The sequence below is a fragment of the Phacochoerus africanus genome, chromosome 13, assembly GCF_016906955.1.
Source record: "Phacochoerus africanus isolate WHEZ1 chromosome 13, ROS_Pafr_v1, whole genome shotgun sequence".
Lineage (NCBI taxonomy): Eukaryota > Metazoa > Chordata > Mammalia > Artiodactyla > Suidae > Phacochoerus > Phacochoerus africanus.
Window position 1 is genome coordinate 16,196,794 of NC_062556.1, and position 20,767 is coordinate 16,217,560.

General features: G+C 43.2%; 1 protein-coding gene across 3 annotated transcripts in view; it reads right to left on the reverse strand.

The window, feature by feature from the left end:
* Window positions 1–20,767, reverse strand: part of WDFY2 (WD repeat and FYVE domain containing 2) — a 183,346-nt gene that overhangs the window by 79,642 nt on the left and 82,937 nt on the right. For 2 of the 3 annotated variants that reach the window (XM_047756167.1, XM_047756166.1), the window contains exon 3: window positions 7,739–7,812. The exons of the other annotated variant lie outside the window; for it this stretch is intronic. In XM_047756167.1, coding sequence (XP_047612123.1) covers window positions 7,739–7,812 — 74 coding nt within the window. The remainder of the gene's footprint in view (window positions 1–7,738; window positions 7,813–20,767) is intronic. 3 annotated transcript variants of the gene reach the window in all.

The window sequence follows — 20,767 nt, forward strand, 5'->3', positions numbered from 1 at the left end:
CAGCTACTTCTTATACGGAGTGTCCATATACATGATTTCAACCCGGCACACACGCTACGGGATCTCCTCAGCACCCAATTTAAAATACAGGCAATCTGCTATTCACGCTACGGAATGGGTCTAGTAAGAGTGAGTTGAGTGCCCTCGAAAATTCACAATTGTAATGGAGGCGCCCCAAAATAATTTGGGGCCAAAGACTGCTTTAGCCACGTGTATTCAGTACTACTTGACCACGTTTTTAGGTAACAGGCAGGTACTGAACAAAAGACCACAGGGCTACCTATACAGTGACATCATGGGCAGAGACAGACTTGCCCTTGAGAGGTTCTAGGAAGGCTTGTGACCTGCACAAACACTGACGACACAACTCCCACAACAGTGTCTTCTTTGACAAAACCACCTTGCGTGAAGTTTACTGTATAAATAAAATTGGACGCCGCTGGCATGTCAGCACTCTAGGACTCTCGTTCTGCTAAGCAGAAGCAAAGATGTATGTATTTTTGTAGATGTGTTTATTTATATTTAGTTATTTATATATATTCAAGTTTATCATAACTCATTAGCACAAGCTCAGAAGAGAACGGCTACCGAACAGTCTGTAAAAGGAACTCCTCACACGATAAGGTCCATGGCCACAGAAGGATGACATGACTCAGAAGAGATGGTTTAAGAAAAAGAAAAAGAACTGATGGTCTTCTGTGGTCGAAACCATGGAAGAACGAAAGAAGCATAAGCTAGTGGCCCTGCTGAGGTCATGCAAGAGTTTAAAAGGAAGCCCTGTAGGTTCCAGGTCTACGTGTCCAAGAACCTCTTGAAACATGCCTCAAGTCCCACCTGTGCTGACATCAAGATCAGCATAGCAGTCACATGACGGTGTCACACTAGAAATTGTGGAAGGAAAGGAAATCTCAGAAGCAACATCGATTCTTCTAGAAGTACAAAACTTGAAATGAACCATGACGGCGGACAAGCTGTAGAACTGTGGCCTCTGAGCGGATGGAGGTGAAGGTTTTCAGAGGACTTTCCCCTCCAGCAGGAGTGGTCTGACGACACTCAACCTGGGCTGAGCTGAAGTGCTTTACCCATAGGTTACCTCTCATCACTGTGGGTTCGGTCCCTGAAGGCTCATTATAACCCACAGTAATAAACAACTCATGCAAAACAACTTGTTATATTAAACGGTCAAACTATTTTTTTTTTTAAATCTTCTTAGCAATGGCTAGATGCATGGAATAACACAAGCTTCCAATTCATCAGTGACCACCCTTGGGCAATTCTTTGCCATTGGGCTGTCTTTGTGCGAAATCAGGCAGGTATGGTAAGAAAATTTGTCCAGGGGCTGAGAGAGTCCTAGCTCTTGACATGTGATCCACCCAATATATTATCACTTAATCTAGGGGGAGAACTAAGGTCCTTTTCAACTCCAATTTTTCTAATCGCTCCCAAGAGGATTCTGAATCATCATCTTTTATTATTTCTGGCCACCTCTTCCTGAAAGCATCATATTACACATTCACAAAACTGTTTCCTAGTCAACTACTATAACACTGCTAGGGAAATTCTGTAGCTAGAAGATTACCAGTTGTACTGGCTGAAAAACGTCCTCCCCAAATTCATGTCCACCTGGAACCTCAGAATATGATTTCATTTCTAACTAAGGTCTCTGCAGATGTAGGTTAGTTAAAATGGGATAATCCTGGGTTACAGTAAGCCCTTAATCCAATGATTTATAAGAAGGCCATGTGAAGACACAAAGATGAAGGCCACAGATGGGGGCAGGGCAGGAGGGACACATCCGCAAGGCAAGGAATGCCACGGATTTTCCAGCAGCCACCAGAGGCTAGAAAAAGGCAAAGAAGGATTCTCCCCTAGAGCCTCCAGAAGAAGCATGGCTTGATTTTGGACTTAATGCCTCCAGAGTTGTGAGAGATCTAACTCTACTATTTTAAGCCCCCCAGTCTGTAGTGCTCTGTTGCAGCAGCTCTGGGAAAGTAGTGTACCAGGTGCTGATATGATACAACAAAACACTTGGAATTTAAGATCCCGATTACTGCTGAGAAAAATAGCTCTGATCCTTCCTGGATTTCCTCCTGGTCAAAGAGGTAACTTCCTTTATTTAAAACAAGGAATATCCTCTTTTACAGAGACTACACTCCTTTCCCTTGAAGCTATAGGTCTTCTGGAAGGGGGACATATTTTGCTTCCCCACTACAAGAATGCTTTGCCAGAGATAAGAAAAGGTTAGAATTGAAAGGGACCTGTGATACAGATTCCCTATTTAGGAAAGACATACACCATTCTGAATTCCATCGTGTGAGGCAATTTTTAGAACATACCATCTAAGGAATACCACTGGCGAAACATGAAAACAGACAGATACTCTTGGAAAGATGTTAATTTAACTGCAAATATATGAACCTCTGAATCATGATTAATGGTCAGAGAAGGCATATTCCTTCGGTAATCCCCAAACTGCATCAGATTGCTAGACTTAGCTGTGAAGAGCAATAAAAGACTTACGGAGAGTATATTTGAGGGTCCCACAAACTTTCAGGATCACATAATATTTCTACTAAGGTTTTTTAGTTCCTGTATTTATGCATCTGTTTATGAAATTCAGGAAGCAGAATATGGACATGGAAATCTCCTGTATACCCCAAACACACGATTCACTCATATTCTGTCAAGTGCTGGGAGTAACTTTATCCTGCTGATTAAGTGCCCGCCTTTGGCTGGAGCCTCCTGATGACAGGAATACAGATGTTTACAAAAGTCTACAGTGGTCCAGGAAACAACACTGAAAGAGACATGGTCTCTGCCTTCAGGCAGCTGACAGTCTAGTGAAGGAGACAGACTCAGGGACAAATGAGGCCCTAGGCAGGGAGAACTCAGTAGGCAGGGATAGACTCTCCTATTGAGAAAGAGGCAACAGGCAGGGTGGAAAAAGCCTTTAACAGAAGCAGGAGTGGCTCCTGCTCAGCAGTGTCGGGTGAGGCGAGGCACACAGAGTCCCTAGCTCTGCCGAGAGCCGCTTCCTGGCTCAATGAAGCACGTGTACCATCCCTCTCACAGAACTACCCTAAAGCTGGAAGGAGGGAATGCATGTAAAGCAGAGCACCTGGAACATAGCAGATGCTCAATAAGTGTTTATTCTTTCCTTTTTCATTCCCTCAGATAATCTATATGAAATCTGAAGAATATAATAACCACAAGAACTACCAAAACAGCAATAACGAATCCATACATGGTCAAATCAACATCATTTAGTTTTTGACAATAACCACTACCCTGCATGCTAAACGTTCTGTAGAGCAATCTCTTCCTCTCATCCCAATCAAATTTCCCGTAACACGTATATGAGATTAATCTGCAAAGAACAGAGACTTTATCATTTGGGAGCCTTGTTCAAAAACTCTTCAATAACTATGCTTTTACCTTGGAATAAGATAAATAAATAAATAAATATTAAGTAAAGAGATCAACAAAAATGGCAATATTTTATTGAAATTTTTATTTAAACGTGTACATATTTTATAAATAAAAGTAAATACAATAAATTAAACAATAAAATAAATGAAAATTTTGGCTCCCTAACAGGTTTGATGAAGAAGAAAAAATATATTTATAAAGATGAGCCTATTTTCTCCCCCATGCCATTCATTTTGCCTGAAACGCCTTACCTTCCTGTCGTTAGCCAATCAAATCCTAGCTTGTACCCGGTCTCTGTGAGGCTGGCACAGATGATTCTCTCTCACTCTCACCTGACCGCACTGCCTGGCCAACATCACACACATTGGCGTAACGCTGCTTTTGTTGTTTTAACTTTTTGTTATACTTCTCTCCTAACTTTATTTTTCATTTTGCCCCAAGTGAACGATAAGCTCTTTGAGACCAGGAGCCCCAAGTCAGAACTGAGCGTAATCTTCTGCATGCAGTTGTTATTTAGGTATTTGTTGGTTGGCTAGAAAACATGATGCATTTTGATAGAAAAATTTAAAGTTCTACTTAGCAATGAATAGTACTTAGTGCAATCTGACTTCTTGCAACATTAAAAACAGAAGGCATTTCTGGAAACTCAAACTCGAGGTGAATCAAATTACTAGCACACCTTCTTCTTCAGGAGAAGTTAATTCCATTGTGAAAAGCATTTTGAAAACCAATATAACTGTACAAATAAACTATCTTGAAATTTAAGCAGGTACTTATTACAACCAACCATATTAATAGTAACAGCGTTTATACTTTCGTCAACAGCTTATTTAACAAATTATTTACTGAGTCCCTAATTTGTAGAAGGAATCACATTAAGATCCACTGGGAGAGGAGATGAGTAAAAAAAAGTAAAAGACTGACCAAATCTTCAACACTCAATGTTTTAATGGAGAAGACAGACTTGAATACTTTTTACAAAACAAGTTAAATAGGCAAGAACAATACAACTAACCTACTGAGTACTGTGTGTGATTAATTTTAATTGGGAGGCCTCAGGAACCACCTGTCCAGAAAAAAAAAAAGAAAGAAAGAAAGAAAGAAAGAAAGAAAGAAAGAAAGAAAAGAAAGAAAGAAAGAAAGAAAGAAAGAAAGAAAGAAAGAAAGAAAGAAAGAGAAAATGAAAAGATAACATTTGAACATGACCTTGAGAGGTACTCGGGACCATAGACCAAGATGGTGGAAGGGGTTCTGGGCTTACAAGGTCAGAAAACAAAAGTTATGACCATGAAAATATACCTTCGCCCCATTTTTGTTTCTCTCAGTGGGTGATCTAACTGGCTCCTTCATGGGAAAAATAAAAGGTCATTTCTCTCTTATACCGCAAAACTGTCTCTGTCTTTCCCTCCTGTCTTAAAAATGGAAAGTCTCCCTCTTCTGCCCCACAGCTGAATCCTCCAAATTGACAGGACCCTCCAGCTGCTTGTCCATGAACACATTTGTTGGAGCTCTCTCTCTCTCTCTCCCCCCGCCCCCCTTTCTTTTTGTGGCCAGACTTTTGAAAGAATGGCCTATATCTGTTATCTCTACTTCATCTTTAATAAACTGCTCAGTTACACAAGGTTAACTGCCTCTTAGATCTCTTTTCATCAGCAAAATAAAGCGAAGTAAGGAGTTGCTCTGATTTCCTCCTTTGTCTTAAAATAAGTTAACCTAGAGTATTTCTTTCCAAATTTATTTGCTACATTCAGGGAACAGAAAATGTATAGTCTCTGAAGAGGACTTCCCATGTCTGGAAAGTAAGCTATTAAATAAACAGCTGAGACTCTGTGTGAGCCTTTCCAGTAGAGAATCTGTTACTGTCGTGATCAATGAGGATGCTGAACCCGAAGCGAAGAGCGCTGTTCTCTCAAGGTACCGTTTCCTAACACAGAGCTCTTTACAATTCTTCAGATAAGAATAGGTACGTTACACAATTCATCTTCTTCAGCAATATGAAAGAGAGAGTTTTAAAGGAAGTTATTTCATACAAGTCAAGTCCTTCATCGTGTTTTAGAAGACCGGGTAAGGTAAGATTTGGTATCACCACACCAAGCTGACACCCCAAGAGAAGCATCTTGGTTCAGTTCCTGACTTATGTTCTGGTTCTCTGGCAGTTTCATTTACTAAAGAAATAATGGCTAAGAGGGTCTCTCCTTATGTGCAGTAAATAGCCAGAGCTCTCCATAACTTACGTGGCTCACCTGCATTACCTTCGAAGCCAAATTTATCAGCACCCATTAACCCCTATATTAATTTTTAAAATGCAAAGCATCATCTATATGCTGTATACACACGTAAGGCTTTTCACAGACAGTGAGCTACCATTACCTGAACTGTTGGGCAAAATATAGACCTCAGCTCATCTCAGATTTTCCCTTATGATGAAACTTCAGTTCACTGAACAATCCAATTACCTCCCCCTTATCTTTTAAAAACTACACATACTGGGTTGGTAAAAACGACTCTTCATAAAGTGGACAAAGATCTGCATCATGACCTTCTCTCCTGTCCTCCTTAGGAACAGGGCTTACGGACGTACCAGACGCATTAGACCTTATGGGACTTCCAGAAATATTTGTCAATAGGCTGATTTCTATGTAACAATATTGTTAAGAATTTCCATAAAGATCACCAAACAACTGTGGGTTGTCTTTTTTGTTGTTGTTGTTGTTGGTTTTTTTGCGGGGGGGGGGGGGGGGGGGTTGTTTTTCACTTATTTAGGGCCGAGCACGCGGCACATGGAAGTTCCAGGTCTCGGGATCAAATGGAGCCGGCCTACACCACAGCCATAGCCACGCGGGATCCAAGACTCTTCTACGACCTACACCACAGCTCACAGCAAGGCTGGATCCTTAACCCACTGAGCGAGGCCAGAGATTCATCCCACATCCTCAGGGATACTAGTCAGGCTTGTAACATGCTGCGGCACAACGGGACCCCCTCCAAACAAGTGTTTTGACTAAAGATCAAATGGCAAACGTCAGGCCCACCTGTTCACATCCCTCAGAGGGGTTGGGTCAAGCCTAGAAATGGAGACCCACATGCCATGTGTCTAAACACGCAAAAGTTATAATTCAAGTTAAACTATCAAATATGGTCTCTTCCTCCAATCTTGATAAACCCACCTGCAACCACCTGGAGGCACAAGTACAAAGTCAGAATTTTTAGACTCTTTCAAGTTCCACATCATCGTGTGGTCACACGGGCGGGCCGGCCCACACCCCTCTTGCCCATTCCGGGATCCATCGCCACCTAGAGGGGCCTGGCTCACATGTGCGGACATCCTACCCACCTCAAACCACTTCAGACTAAGGGTACATTTACCAGTTTTATCCTCCTCAGGACAGACCCAGGAGAAAGGCCCATGCAGCCCCTAAGCTGTTTGGCGGCAGGAATTTCCAGAGTCAGGGACCCAGGGCGTGGGGGTGGGCACGGTGGGGGCTTAGGTTGGGCACCTGCGCTTGGCCCCTCAGATCCTTCACCTGTGGGGAGGTGTGGCCAGAGCAGGGTCCTCTAATTCCCGGGTCCCGAAGCAGGGCCTCTCTTGCCCACAATTAAAGGCAAGACTAGAGAATTCACCAGGTCAGCCGTGTTACTAGTTCACATACTAGCTGAAAATAAACATATAAAAGATGATTAAGTAGTAAACCCCGAAATTCCAATCTCTGGCCACTTGAGTTCCCTCAAGATCTACAACCAAAAGATCCACTCTTTGTCTGGATCTATCCACCCGCCAGACTAAATCTAGATTCTGTGCTTTCTTACAAATTTGTACACATTTACAGAATTCTATTCACATGTTAGAGGGAGTTAAGAAGACAGCGAGGAGCAGGAGAGGGAGGAAAGAAGCCAAACTCAAGTACCAAAGACAAGATCAGACACGCAGGTCTAAGGGGCCACTGCCCTCGTGTTCCGTCACTTGTGGGGGGGGGGGGGGGCGTGACGCCCCGATTAAGCATCTGAGCAAAGCCACTACTATTACGGCCTGTCCTCGCCAGCCCTCAGTTCACTCCACGGCCCCCTAATGCCCCTATTCCTGTGTAAGTCAAGCTGAATCTTGTCAGCGTTTAAGTTGAGACTGATGACAGCTCTCCCTCCACGTGACAGGAATCTGCTGCACTGCAATTTCCACTTAACTTAGCAAGAAAATTAATTTGTTCATTTGAAAAAAAAAACCTACCAAGTCATTCTCATCACAATGCACATATATACATACTCCAGAGGAGGGGAAGTATTTCAACTGGAAAGCTTATTTATGTGTACTTACTGAGATTGTACCATTGTCTAGACCTATGGACAGTCTTCTTGTTTCCGGGTTAAAAGACATGCATGAACATGGAGCTGAAAGAAATGAACATGTTGATGAAATTAACAAAACAATGATCCGCATGGAGTCAGGAGTGACTAACTAGCTCAAAGCGGGTGGCTATTTTTTTCCCACTATTTCCCAACACACAGTTCACTGAGCTCCCCACTCACCAAAAAAAAAAATAAAATAAAAACAGTAATTTTACAACCAACCCCTAGATTTTCAGTTATCCTTTTAATGGATATGGCAAATATTCTCAAACTGGGCAGGTTCCAAGGGGCGTGGTCTCGGCTCTTCTGTCAGTATCATGTCTAAATATGCTTGACTAGACTAACGATATTTTGTGCTGTGTAGGCCTTCTGTCTGCACTCTATCCCTCCTACCCATCTTTAAGGGAAATAACCGATCTATTCTGAACTAAGGAAACAAAAGAAGGGCTTATCACCCCCCCACGCCCCCCCCACCCCCCAACACAAGCCAAGCAATCTATTTTTGCATTCAGAATTGACTTAGGGCATGGGGACTCACAGAAGCCTTTCACTCTCAGTACTCAAGGGATATGCTGGAGGCTGCCCATTGGAAAAACACAGAAGCTTTGTTTCAATCTAAGAGAACCAACTTGACCGAGGCTCCAGAGGAAAGCCATCAGGTGGGTCGGTTCCCTCAGGCCTGGACAAAGCCTCCCTGAGGACCCCTGAGCCGGAGTGAGTGAACCGTGCTTAGAAGCCACGAGGGGCCAAGTCAGCCTCCGGTTCCCAGCCTCCCCTGTCCACGCGCGATCGTAGGAATGGGGGCCTTCTGACCACTCCTTCTACACTGAAATCGTGTTCTAAAGAGCTCCGCCTACTTTTTCCATTTCTCCCCACATCTTCGCAGAGCCCTGTGGGTCAGGGACTACCCATCGACATCATCACAGTCGGCATCACACACTTTCCTTCTTACTCCTCAGTTATGATTAGAGGTCTTACCCAAGGTCGAAGGGGAAAAAAAAAAAAAGCTGGAAGAGGTTCAAAGACGAAATTCAAATACACAGTCTTATTTTCAAACACCCAACTTAGATTATCTTTCAACTACACAAGAACTTCAAGTTCTCCTCATAGAACCATTTCATAAACACATCACTTGGTAACGTTTTTCTCATTTTCTATAAAAGGGCCCTGAACGACGACAACACCGCCAACAAAAATCTTCTCAACTGCAGAAAGTACTTCTTTTTTTCTAATTTTCAAACATGATATATTTAGAAAATAGAAACATAAAAAATAATTTCCCCCTCAAACTTCCACCACTACAGCCGTATATATTCTTTTGGTTTCGCCACAGATAGAAACTAGGTCCCCAAAAGAACACTGCTGGAAAAAAAAAACAATCAAACCATATTTAATGTACTGCCCTAAGAAAGCCAAACTTACTCCCTTTGGCCTATGAAGTATGTTGGCAAAAATCTCTACATAGATGCTTGAGAGGCTAGGTCTCATAATCCCCTAACATGTATGCAGGATTAAAATTTAATAATTTCATGGAGTTCCCGTCGTGGCTCAGTGGAAACAATCCGACTAGGAACCATGAGGTTGCAGGTTCAATCCCTGGCCTCGCTCAGTGGGTTAAGGATTCGGCGTTGTCATGAGTTGTGGTGCAGGTTGCAGACGGGGCTGGGATCTGGTGTTGCTGTGGCTCTGGCGTAGGTCGGCAGCTACAGTTCCAATGAGACCCCTAGCCTGGGAACCTTCGTGCCACAGGTGCAGCCCTAAAATGTCGTATTAAAAAAAAAAATTTAAAAATTTCATGGAAAACTATATTAGCTGAAAAAAGGCAAAAGAAAAAAAAAGCATACTCACTGATTACAGTACTACCTGAAGTACCTGCACACAAAAATACACATGGAAAAACTAAATACAGTTCTTGTGTTCGAGTGACAAGCTTATTTCTGTAATTGTCTTTACTTATTCTCTTGCTATTCCTGTTAACAACATTGTCTTTATTTACTCTCTTGCTATTCCTATAAATTTTTAAATATCTAACAATTTATTAAGCTATAAGCTTGAGCATATGAAGCAAAACTTCACTGCAGCACACATAGCTAAATTCAGTCAAGAATAATCACTTAGCTGCCTGCCTGGCCACATAAAGTATTTGCTATGTGATTTACTGCAAAGTTCATATCTGGGAGTTTCTGTCATGGCTCAGTGGTTAAAGAACCCGACTAGTATCCATGAGGACTCGAATTTGATCCCTGGCTTTGTTCAGTGGGTTAAGGACCCGCCGTTGCTGTGAGCTGTGGTGTAGGTCGCCTAAGCACCTCTGATCTGGCATTGCTGTGGCTGTGGTGTAGGCCAGCAGCTGTAGCTCTGATTAGACCCATAGCTTGGGACCTTACATATATCTTGGGTGTGGCCCTAAACAAAAAGAAAAGAAAAAGGAAAGAAAAGAAAAGAAAAGATGTCATTGGAAATAAAAACATACTGGGAATGTCATAAAGCTACCCTTAGAGTTGTCAAAAAACAAAAACAAAAACAAAAACAAAGCTCATATCTGGTTATGCAGTAATTAGAAAACCCGGTGATCTTTTAATGTGATTTAAAAGACTTTTTTACAATACTGCACAGACTACCCTTAAATCTACATTGCTAGGTCTTTATTCCTTATTTCTTCCCAATTTACTAAATTTCTTGTTATTCTTCAACAAAAATTTAGAATGTTTACTATGTTCAAGACATGCTGCAATGATTTCTAAAACCTACCCCCAATGTCACCTCCTTAGTTTAAATTATTTTATATCTATAGTAGGAAATACCACCCAAATTCAAAAGGAAAGACATTTCCTATAAAGGACCATATTAAAAAAAAAGTGGGTTTTTTGGTTTGTTTTTTTTTGGGGGGGTTGCCTTTTTAGGGCCTCACCTGAGGCACATGGAAGTTCCCAGGCTAGGTCTACACCAGAGCCACAGCAACTCGGGATCGGAACTGCGTCTGCGACCTACACCACAGCTCATGGCAACGCCAGATCCTTAACCCACTGAGCAAGGCCAGGGATCGAACCTGTGTCCTCATGAATACTAGCTGGGTTCATTACTGTTGAGCCACCACAGGAACTCTCAAACAAAAGAAGTTTTAACAGAAAATATGTTGTTGCAGAACACATATACTTGAACCCAAGATGACTGTAGACAGAGGACTGCCAGAGCTAGAGGGCCCTCCAGGTGCAAAGAGCCCTTCAAAGAGGCATCATGGGAAAACATCCCAGTAACCCTGTGTGTGTGTGTGTGTGTGTGTGTGGTGTGTGTGTGTGTGTGTGATGACTTTGGGTGGGTGGGTAGTCCTCAAACCACTTCCCACCCATGAGACTCCCATAGGGAGAGGTCCTGGGTTGGTTAGCCGGAGGCCCCACAGGGCCAAAGAGGAAAGGAATGAATTGAAAGGAATATGGATGCCCACATTTGGGGTTACAGTACATGCCTTTCCTTCTAGGGCTGGGGGTGTAAATAAATGGACACCAAGATCCTTCTAACTTCAACTCTGCAGAAATTAATTTAAAAAACCACCTCTGAAAGACTGGTGCTAGAGCCTATACACAATAAGCTCCTATGCATCCACGCAAGAAAATACCAAAGGGCAAAACTGTCTAGGGAAGCATAACAACACACAGTACAGTCATGGTAATTATGACCAAATGGAAAAGGGGATCCTTTGGAAGGAAGAATAAGGGAGGAAACAAACAAAACTCTACTTAAACACAGTATCTGGGGTCGGGTTGCAAAAATGCGATGTGGCCCAAACAAGAATTCAGCTTTAAATGCTGTGACACTGGTAAATCCATAGTTGATAATAACTGGGCCTCTTGGATGTTTGAAAGTTCCGATTAGAGATGAGTCGGCTGAGACACTGTTCCATTCTTCCTCGATTCAGCATTTGCCAAAAGCTGAGCAGAGCGGCGGACCAAAACGACAAAATTACAAAAATAGTGGCTCCTCTCTACGGACTCACTGTCAAAACCACACCCCTGGGGTTCCCTGGTGGCTCAGAGGATTAAGGATCAGGTGTCACTGCTATGGCTCAGGTCACTGCTGTGGCGTGGGTTCAACCCCTGGCTTCGGAACTTCCGCCTGCCACAGGCACAGCCGAAAACAAAAACAAAGCAAAACCCTGAATCCCTGAACTCTAGATGAAGTATGTTTCAACTAGAAATGAGAAAAGAACCCACTTTCTCATGCTATCTGATCAAGATCTGCCATCTCCCTTCTCCGTCTCAGATTTATGACCATCAAGAGAATCACATTTGGCAAAATTTGGGGAAGTAAGATAATGAAAGGCATAAATAGGATAGAAAAGAAATTTGTAGGGGTCTATGGGTAATGAGAAATAATATTCTCTTATATTAGTGTCAGGACTTTAGGCCTTGATGGCCTGTCAAAATCTTATCTTTAAAATTAGGAGTTCCCGTCGTGGCGCAGCAGAAAAGAATCTGACTAGGAACCATGAGGTTGCAGGTTCGATCCCTGGCCTCGCTCAGGGGGTTAAGGATCTGGCGTTGCTGTGAGCTGTGGTGTAGGTCACAGACACGGCTCGGATCTGGTGCTGCTGTGGCTGCGGCATAGGCTGGCAACCGTAGCTCTGACTAGCCCCCTAGCCTGGGAACCTCCATATGCCACGGGTGTGGCCCTAGAAAAGAAAAAAGAAATTAAAATTAAAATAAAAAAGTAAACACTTTCATAATACTGAGTGCTTTAAAAAACTGAAATCTTTGTCGTTTAAAGGCAGGTATTCAGCTTAAAGTTTAGGGAGGATGAAAATAAAGAGAAACCTCAGCCTGGTTGATTACATCATGACCATATAATCTGGGGGGGGGGGGGGAAGCTCAGAGGATATGAGCCTAGGCAAAGGGAATACAGGGCACCAACATCAACTTCAACAGCGCAGTAATTAAGTGGATTGGAGAGAAATCCTAATCCTTAAGAGTTAGGAAAGATCTAAGAAAAAAATATCGCTCTTGCTTTCCAAAAATGAGAGTTGCGGCGTTCTCAGGTTAAGGATCTGGCATCGTCACTGCAGCAGCTTGGGTCGCTGCTGTGGTGCAGGTTGGAGCCCTGGCCTGGGAACTTCCACATGCCAGGGGTGTGGGCGCCCCACCTCAAAAAAAATGTAAGTTGAGAGAAGGCATTCTCAAAATACTTCTATTTGAGGCAAGTTTCCCAATTTCTCTTGTTTACACCTATAATTCTTTCATTTTATGACTAATTTATTTCCAGTCCTTTGCTGAGTGGTTGAACTTTACTCAAATAAACACAAGCTCTACTGAAGGCTGAAGGGTGGATTTCAATCACACTGGCAGCTTTACAAGGCTAAAGGCATTCGCTGGCAGGAGACGCTCATCTTCACGGGATGTAATAGTGGGCAGTTTAAATAAGCAACGGTACCTCTGTGAATAAAACTTCAGGTGTTCAAGGCATCCTGGTGAAGTTAAACGTCAGGATTCCATGATAAGAGGGCCTTGAATAGAAAGGCTTACAAAGAGCATCCCACCACCACAAAGCAAAGATTGAATTCACAGCCACTAGTGCATTCAGCTGTTTGTCACCAGATGATATTTATTAGGTTTACAATATTCAGCCCATGTTCTGCTTCATTAAGAGTGCTTCATTTAGGACTTCAACTGCCTAGCATTAGACAGGTTTTTTTTTTTTGTTGTTTAGATCAAATATTTTATGCATTCAACTAAAATGAACCTTTTGTTTTCTTTTAATTGGGTCTGAGAAACATCAGCAAAATTGCAGTGACTTGGCAGTGGCCCCTTTTTCTCCCAGCTAAGTTTCAAGTTATCGTAAAGTGATCTAACCACAATAAGCTCTAAATTACTCTGTCAGAGGAAAATCAGAGCATGATAATAAATGCTAAAATTATTCAGATTCACTAATATCTGCTATCTCTAGTTTGGATAATCTACGTTTTCCTTCATTTCTGTTAAAAATCAAAGTTGCCTGGGTACCTTTTCTTCTTAGTCAACAGAGAATTAAAAGACCCGATTACATTATTATTCTTGAGAATGCCAATAGTGAAAACAATATTTTCTATACATGGTTCTATAATACAGCCTATACCTAAAAGAAACCAACAAAGAAGCAATATTCTTCACAACTAGGAAGCAAGAAGTTATTTGAAATAAGATATAAATTAAACAATAGGATGCGCATTTCCCAATCATTCACATATTCCCCCATGAAGAAACTCCCTCAACTGAGTTAAAGGTTTTGTCTAAAAGTTGCCAAAACAATCACTACCTTATAAAAACAGGAATGACAAATTCATTATTTTAAATACCCATCACGCATCTTTCCACATGAATCTCCCCCCAAACTCTAATAAACCCAGCAGAAGGGATGGGGCAGTACACAAACCACCTTCACTGTCCTAAATCCTCGGACCTCACCAATGGGAAAATTAACACACAATTTCCATACAAAACAACTCATTTCCATACCAAACATAAACATATCAACATGACCGTCTTAATCATTTTAATTTTCTAAATCCTCAATTTCAAGTTGCTGTAAGGCCTCAGTTCCAACAAATGGAGAAAGGGAACCAATCCAGCCACAACCTTGCAAATTAGCCAGTCTTTCCTAATCCCTCTGGGTTAAGATAGGCATTGATAGTACACATCACTAAACCTGAAAGACCTTTACAAATACTTATTTGACATATCTTATACCCAAAATAAATTTCTACAAATCTGAGAAGAAAATGGACAGTCTTGAGTTCCCTGGTAGCCTATCGGGTTAAGGACCTGGCATTGTCATTGCTGTGGTTTAGGTCTTTGCCATGGTGCAGATTCAGTCCCTGGCCTGGGAACTTTTGCATGCAGTGGGCATGGCCAAAAAAAGAAGAGAAAAGGAAAAGAAAAGAAAAGAAAAGAAAGGAAAAGAAAAGGGACAGCTCATCTGTTAGGTTCAGAGCAGAGAAAATGAAAGGACTTGTCCAAAATGAGTCAGCAAACTGGTAGCAAAAATGGAAATCAAATTCCAGTTTCCCATCCAGACATAGGACTCTGAACACTCCAATCTTAAACAAGGTATATTTTTTTTTCAGTGAATTTAGCGTAAACAGTTAAGATTATGTTCAAACTTCATCTCTCCATTTGTCTTAACTAAGATAATCTATTTAATGCATTCCCTGCCTCATTCACAGAGAATTTGAAATGGCTTTGAAAGTGATATCATATGACAAAAATAAGCAGAAAGTCATGACTAAGGAAAACACATATAAGAACAGAAAGAAAATCACAACAAAGATCTGTTGGGAATATTACAGGTTCGGTGTTGGACATGATCCACCAGGTCTTGAGAGTGGGTCCCCCTACCCTTTTGGGCCTCATAATTCACAGAGAAAATAAGATCTGAACAGCCCCTGGCAGACATGGGAGGGACAGCGAGGGCCTGCATGCCAGGATCGCCCCTGCCCAGGTGAGTGGCTCAGCTCTCCAGGCCTGCAATCAATCCATCTGGATCATCCCCACACCCTGCAGCACGGGGCACGCCGGGTGGCAAGATCCGCCTTGGAGAACGCCAAGGGCCTCGGGCTCTTCCATCTAAAACGTCTTGCCCGAGTGTTTCCTCAAAGGGGCGCTGAGCATGAGGGTTGGCAGCTATTTCAAGAGCAGCCCTAACGCCCTTCGTGTTCACGCAGCAGTATGAGCCGAGCGCGCCCTGCACGAAGGCATCTCGGCGCAGGACTAACACGGGGTGGGAACCCTCTCCGCACAGATGAGTGACCGGACCGCGCAGCCCTCACGATGCCCCTGCCCCGTACATAAGAAACAGCCTTTCTCTCAACCAGGCTATTGATAAAAACTGGAAAGCAGACCGTTCAAAGTTATGTGTTACGGAGAGAACTAGAGTTCCTATACTTAGTTTTTTAACTGTTATTTATTCGCTTAAATTTCTAACTTGTAAAAATTTTAGATTTATGTTTTCTTGAGGTAACATCAGTTTATACCACAACTTTTCCATTATATTTCCACATCTGCATGCCTCCCATGTGCCTGGCATCCAAAATTCAGTTTCCATCCATCTATCCCTTTCCAGGGATCCCCTTCCCTACCCACCTTCCCTGCCCAGTAACCGCTACCCTGTCCTCACTGCGTCACCGAATTTATTTTTATTTGGTTTGTTCCTTCATTTTGTTTGCTGGTTTTCGATATTCCACGTGAGTGAAATCATACTGTCTTTCTCTGTCTGACCTACTTTACTTAGCAGACTTTCTATACTTTTTTTTTTTTTGGTCTTTTTAGGGCTGCACCCACAGCATATGGAGGTTCCCAGGCCAGGGGTCGAATCGGAGCTACAGCCTCCGGCCTACGCCACAGCCACAGCAATGTGGGATCCGAGCCGCGTCTGCAACCTACACCACAGCTCACGGCAACACCAGATTCTTAACCCACTGAGCGAGGCCAGGGATCAAACCCGCAACCTCACGGATTTTAGTCGGGTTCGTTAACCACTGAGCCACGACAGGAACTCTGAGTTCCTATACTTTAGAAGTTAGCTGAGTAAATGATAAAGTGGCCACACTGGTGTGAAAACTGAAGCGGCCCCACCACAGCCTCAGACTAGGCATAGGCCTTGCTGCCAAGCCAAGGCACACGGCCAGAAATACAAAATTGGCCATTTTATTTATTGAGTGTGCCTTTTGTTTGGAATTACCTTTGAGAAGCCAACTTCTGTTTTGCTTTGGGGGGAAATTCATATACACTTTAGGAGCCAAAGTAAATTCCACCTGGCTGCCCCGGCAAGGACAGAATCCACAGAGGTTTCCCAACTGTCCAGCACACCCTCCCCCAGGCGAGACTCTGGCCCTCTCAGCCTCCTCTCCACCCCATCTTTGGCAGGCAAGCTCCTTTACCTCGTCTCCATACCCAAGGGGAAAGCTGACAGTCAAGGCCCAGACAGGACACCCAATACTGCAGAGCAAGAAAAACCTCAAACACCTGCCACCCTGGCTCCCGCTTGCGCTCTCTCTCCTCCGCTCCTTTGTCTGACCCCGAGAATAGCAAACCTAGCTGGTAAAGTAAATCTAAAATAACTCAACCATGAAAAGAGAAATGCCAATGTTTTTCACATGTTTTGTTTTGTTTTTTTCTCTGTAGCGTGATACAAATGTGGTGGTTGAAATGCTATTAGAAGCTTCAGACAAATAATCACATTTATGGCTATAATTGAAACCTCAACTCTGTACCGGCAGGAAGGCCCCTCTCTGGTTTCCAAGGTCAGGCAGGTCCCGGTTGGGCAGGTTGTAACTTGATCCTGTCAAAGGCTACTTTCCAGCTACTGTATGATACACAGTCAAGAGAATTTTTTTTTCCTACTTTTTAGGGCCGCCCCCACGGCATATGTAAGTTCCTAGGCCAGGAGTCAAATAGGACCTACAGCTGCCGGCCTACACCAGAGCCACTCGGGATCCAAGCTGCGTCTGCGACCTACACCACAGTTCATGGCCGCACTGGATCCCCAACTGACAGAGCGAGGCCAGGGATTGAACCTGCGTCCTCATGATACTAGTCAGGCTCGTTATCGCTGAGCCACCATGGGAACTTCCAAGAGAATATTATTTTTGAAAGACTATTTGGTAAGAAAGTGCTTCTCACTTGTCCAAAAAAAATCAGCTTATAGGAAACTATAAAACAAGCCATCAAATTCCCTATAGACAGCAGAGTTTAAAACAGACCTTCCTTGGGGACCCTTTGTGCCCATGACACTTAGTTCTCACATCGTAACACAGCACCCAGCAGGAATGGTCCTCACTTCAGGTCTGCTTTCCCCGCTGGACCAAGCACACGTGACGATGGAAATCACCTGCCATATTAAACGCGCTGCCCTTAGTACACTGCACAGTGTTTGGTACGGAAGAAGCATTTCACATGTGTTGACTGTCCAAAGAATTAAAGAAAACAGGATGAATATGTCTCTCTGCTTTTCCGCCTCCCTTGCCCTCACTTTCCCCACACTGTTTCCAGCTCAACACCTCCGAGGCGCCAGGGGGACATGCACGACTCAGTCTTTTCCCTAAAGATGCCAGAGATCCAGGAGAAAAAGTGCGAAGACAGAAACTGAGGGGTGTACGATCAGGACGAGGCTGAGTCAGACACTTGCAGGGACAAGTAGCAGAAACCCACCTGCAGGAACTTAAGCACCAATGGGCACATCCAGTTCGAGAGAGGGAGTCTCTTTGACCTTAGAGGCAGAAGCAGGGCCAGGCTTGGGGGTTAGGAGGATGAGCAAGAAAACCTGAAGGCATCCCTTGCTCCTACTTCTCTCCCTCTGGAGCCAAAGTGGTCCTTCCGCTGTGATTCACACTTCTTTTTAAGTGGATCAGCTTGCACTGTTACTTTAATGCATAGAAATGCCTCAAGGCTGCTGCATTTCTGTGTTCCCAGGGACCAGTCTGGGTTGAGACTAGCCCTTCCTACTTCAAGCTCTAAATTCCTGGGAAAGTCAAACTGGCTCAAGGGCAAAGAGCCTTAACCAGGCACGTCTGGTTCTCCTGGATCCCTGCAGGGGGGGTGGGGGGGGGGGGAAGGAGGAGCTTCTCAGAAGAGAGTGGATGAGGACCGCCTCGGAGCAGTGGGTGGGTTTTTGATCGTGAGGTGCCTGCCCCTCCTCTTTCTCTCACCTGCCACTCTCGAAGTTCCGCAGTCTTATCACGCGCTGCCTTCAAGCTTGGCCTTCACAACACCTGCCTTCCCACCTAATGCCTTCTCCAGCCTTCCCTCCACGAAACTTCAAACACTTCTCAGAGCTGTAAAATGTTACTATCCTATCTAGAACATGACAAATACTATTAAAAAGGTATTTTTTTTTCAGTGTTTACTTATTTTATTTTGTTTTCTTTTTGTTTGTTGTTGGCTGTACCCAAGAGCATGCCGAAGTGCCTTGATCAGGGATTGAACCTGACCCAGCAACTTCAGCCACTATAATGACAACACCAGATCCTTAACCCACTGAGCCACATGGGAATTCCAATGGCTGTTTATCTTAGGTTCGGTGACTTTATCTTTTTCCAACTTCACTGAAGTGTAATTTTCAAATAAAATGGTAAGATATTTAAAGTGTATGATGTGATGTGCTGGTCCACACTGTGGAAGGAGCCACCAAGTTAGCATCTCCATCACCTCGCATACTTAAAATTTGTTTTTATTTGGTGAGAATATTTAAGTTATACTCTCTCAGCAGATTTTAACCATACGATACAGTGTTATCAGCTATAGTCACTATACGATGCACTAGATTCCCAGACCCTATTTATCCCAGAACGTCTGCACCCTTTTACCAGTCTCTCCCTATTTCTCCCACCTCTCTGCCCATGGCAACCACTTTTCTATTCTATTTCTATGAATTCAACTTTTTTTTTTTTTTCCTTTTTAGAGCCGTACCTACAGCATATGGAAGTTCCCGGGCTAGGGGTGGAATTGGAGCTGCAGCTGCCCGCCTACACCACAGCCACAGCCACAGCCACGCCACATCCTTAACCCACTGAGCAAGGCCAGGGATTGAACTAGCATCCTTATGGATACTAATCTGGTTAATGCATTGAGCCACAGCAGGAACTTTAACTTTTTTTTAATGGTATTTTAATGGACAAAGTAAACCATATATTACACAGATGTTTTCTTCCGGGCTTAGAATACTATTTATTATGTACCACACACAATATGGTCTCATCTGCCTCATGTCACAGCCTCCAGATACACCATGCTTTTCTACTTATTCTGTAACTAATACCATATAACTGTTATTTAAGGATAATATTGAGTAACCTCTTAGCAAAATACCTTCCAATAGAAAGAACTGCGGGGAAAAAAAAAAAAAAAAACCCTTTGGAAATTCAATACACGAACAAAATAAATTCTAACTGACATGAAAATGTAGCCTATTTCCTCATGCAATAAAATTCTGCTTCTTTCAAGTTAAACAAAACTTCAGTTCTAGCTCAGAGATCAGTTCCTATGTTAGCCAAACGCACACAAGCACTAAGAACAGAAAAGCCAGTTTCTGACCAACTGTGTGCAAAGAGCATGGCCTTTTGTTCTTTCACCTCTCCATGCCAGATGGAACCACCCAAGAAGGAAAGACTACAGAAATCATCGTGACCACACGTGCCTTGTTCACCTGCAATTCCTCGCACCTAGCTCCACGGCCTGTGTACAGGAAGTGTTTTATTGATTAGAATGTGTACTTACATCTGTGCATTTACAAATCAATACCATAGATGCATGAGGCTTTCCCCGTGTTCATACGAACATATGTAAGGAGATGAGTATATGCTGGAGAAATGTCAAAAGGCAATCTTGGGAGTTCCATCGTGGCTATGGTAACAAACCCGACTGGTATCCATGAGGACATGGGTTCGATCCCTGGCCTCTCTCAGTGGGTTGAGGATCTGGTGATGCCGTGAGCTATGGTGTAGGTCACAGATGCAGCTTGGATCTGGCATTGCTGTGGCTGTGGTGTAGGCTGGAGGCTGCAGCTCCAATTCAACCCCTAGCCTGGGAACTTCCATGTTTCATGGGTATGGCCCTGAAGACAAAAATAAATAAATAAATAAAGGCAATCTACTCAAACTATAAAGGGCATTCAGATCACCTAAGGGTCTTATTAAAATGCAGATCTGAGCCAGCAGATCTGGAGAGGAACCCAACATCTGCATTTCTAGTAAGTTCTCAGGTGACTCTAATGCTTCTGGTCCACACACTACATTTTAATAGGGAAGGAAGCCCTTCTTTTCTCCCTTTAGTAGAAGGCCACAGGCAAAACATGCAAATAGTTAGAAAGTCCTTCTCAGAGATCGAGCTCAGTCACTTAGGAAAATGTGTGATAATGTTCTTAGGGAAACTCATCTTTACGATCAGATTTAAGTCTTCACACAAGTACCTTAGTCACTCGTGTAGACAGCTTAATAAACGATGAAAATGCAACGAGGGGCTTCGCTGTAATCTCA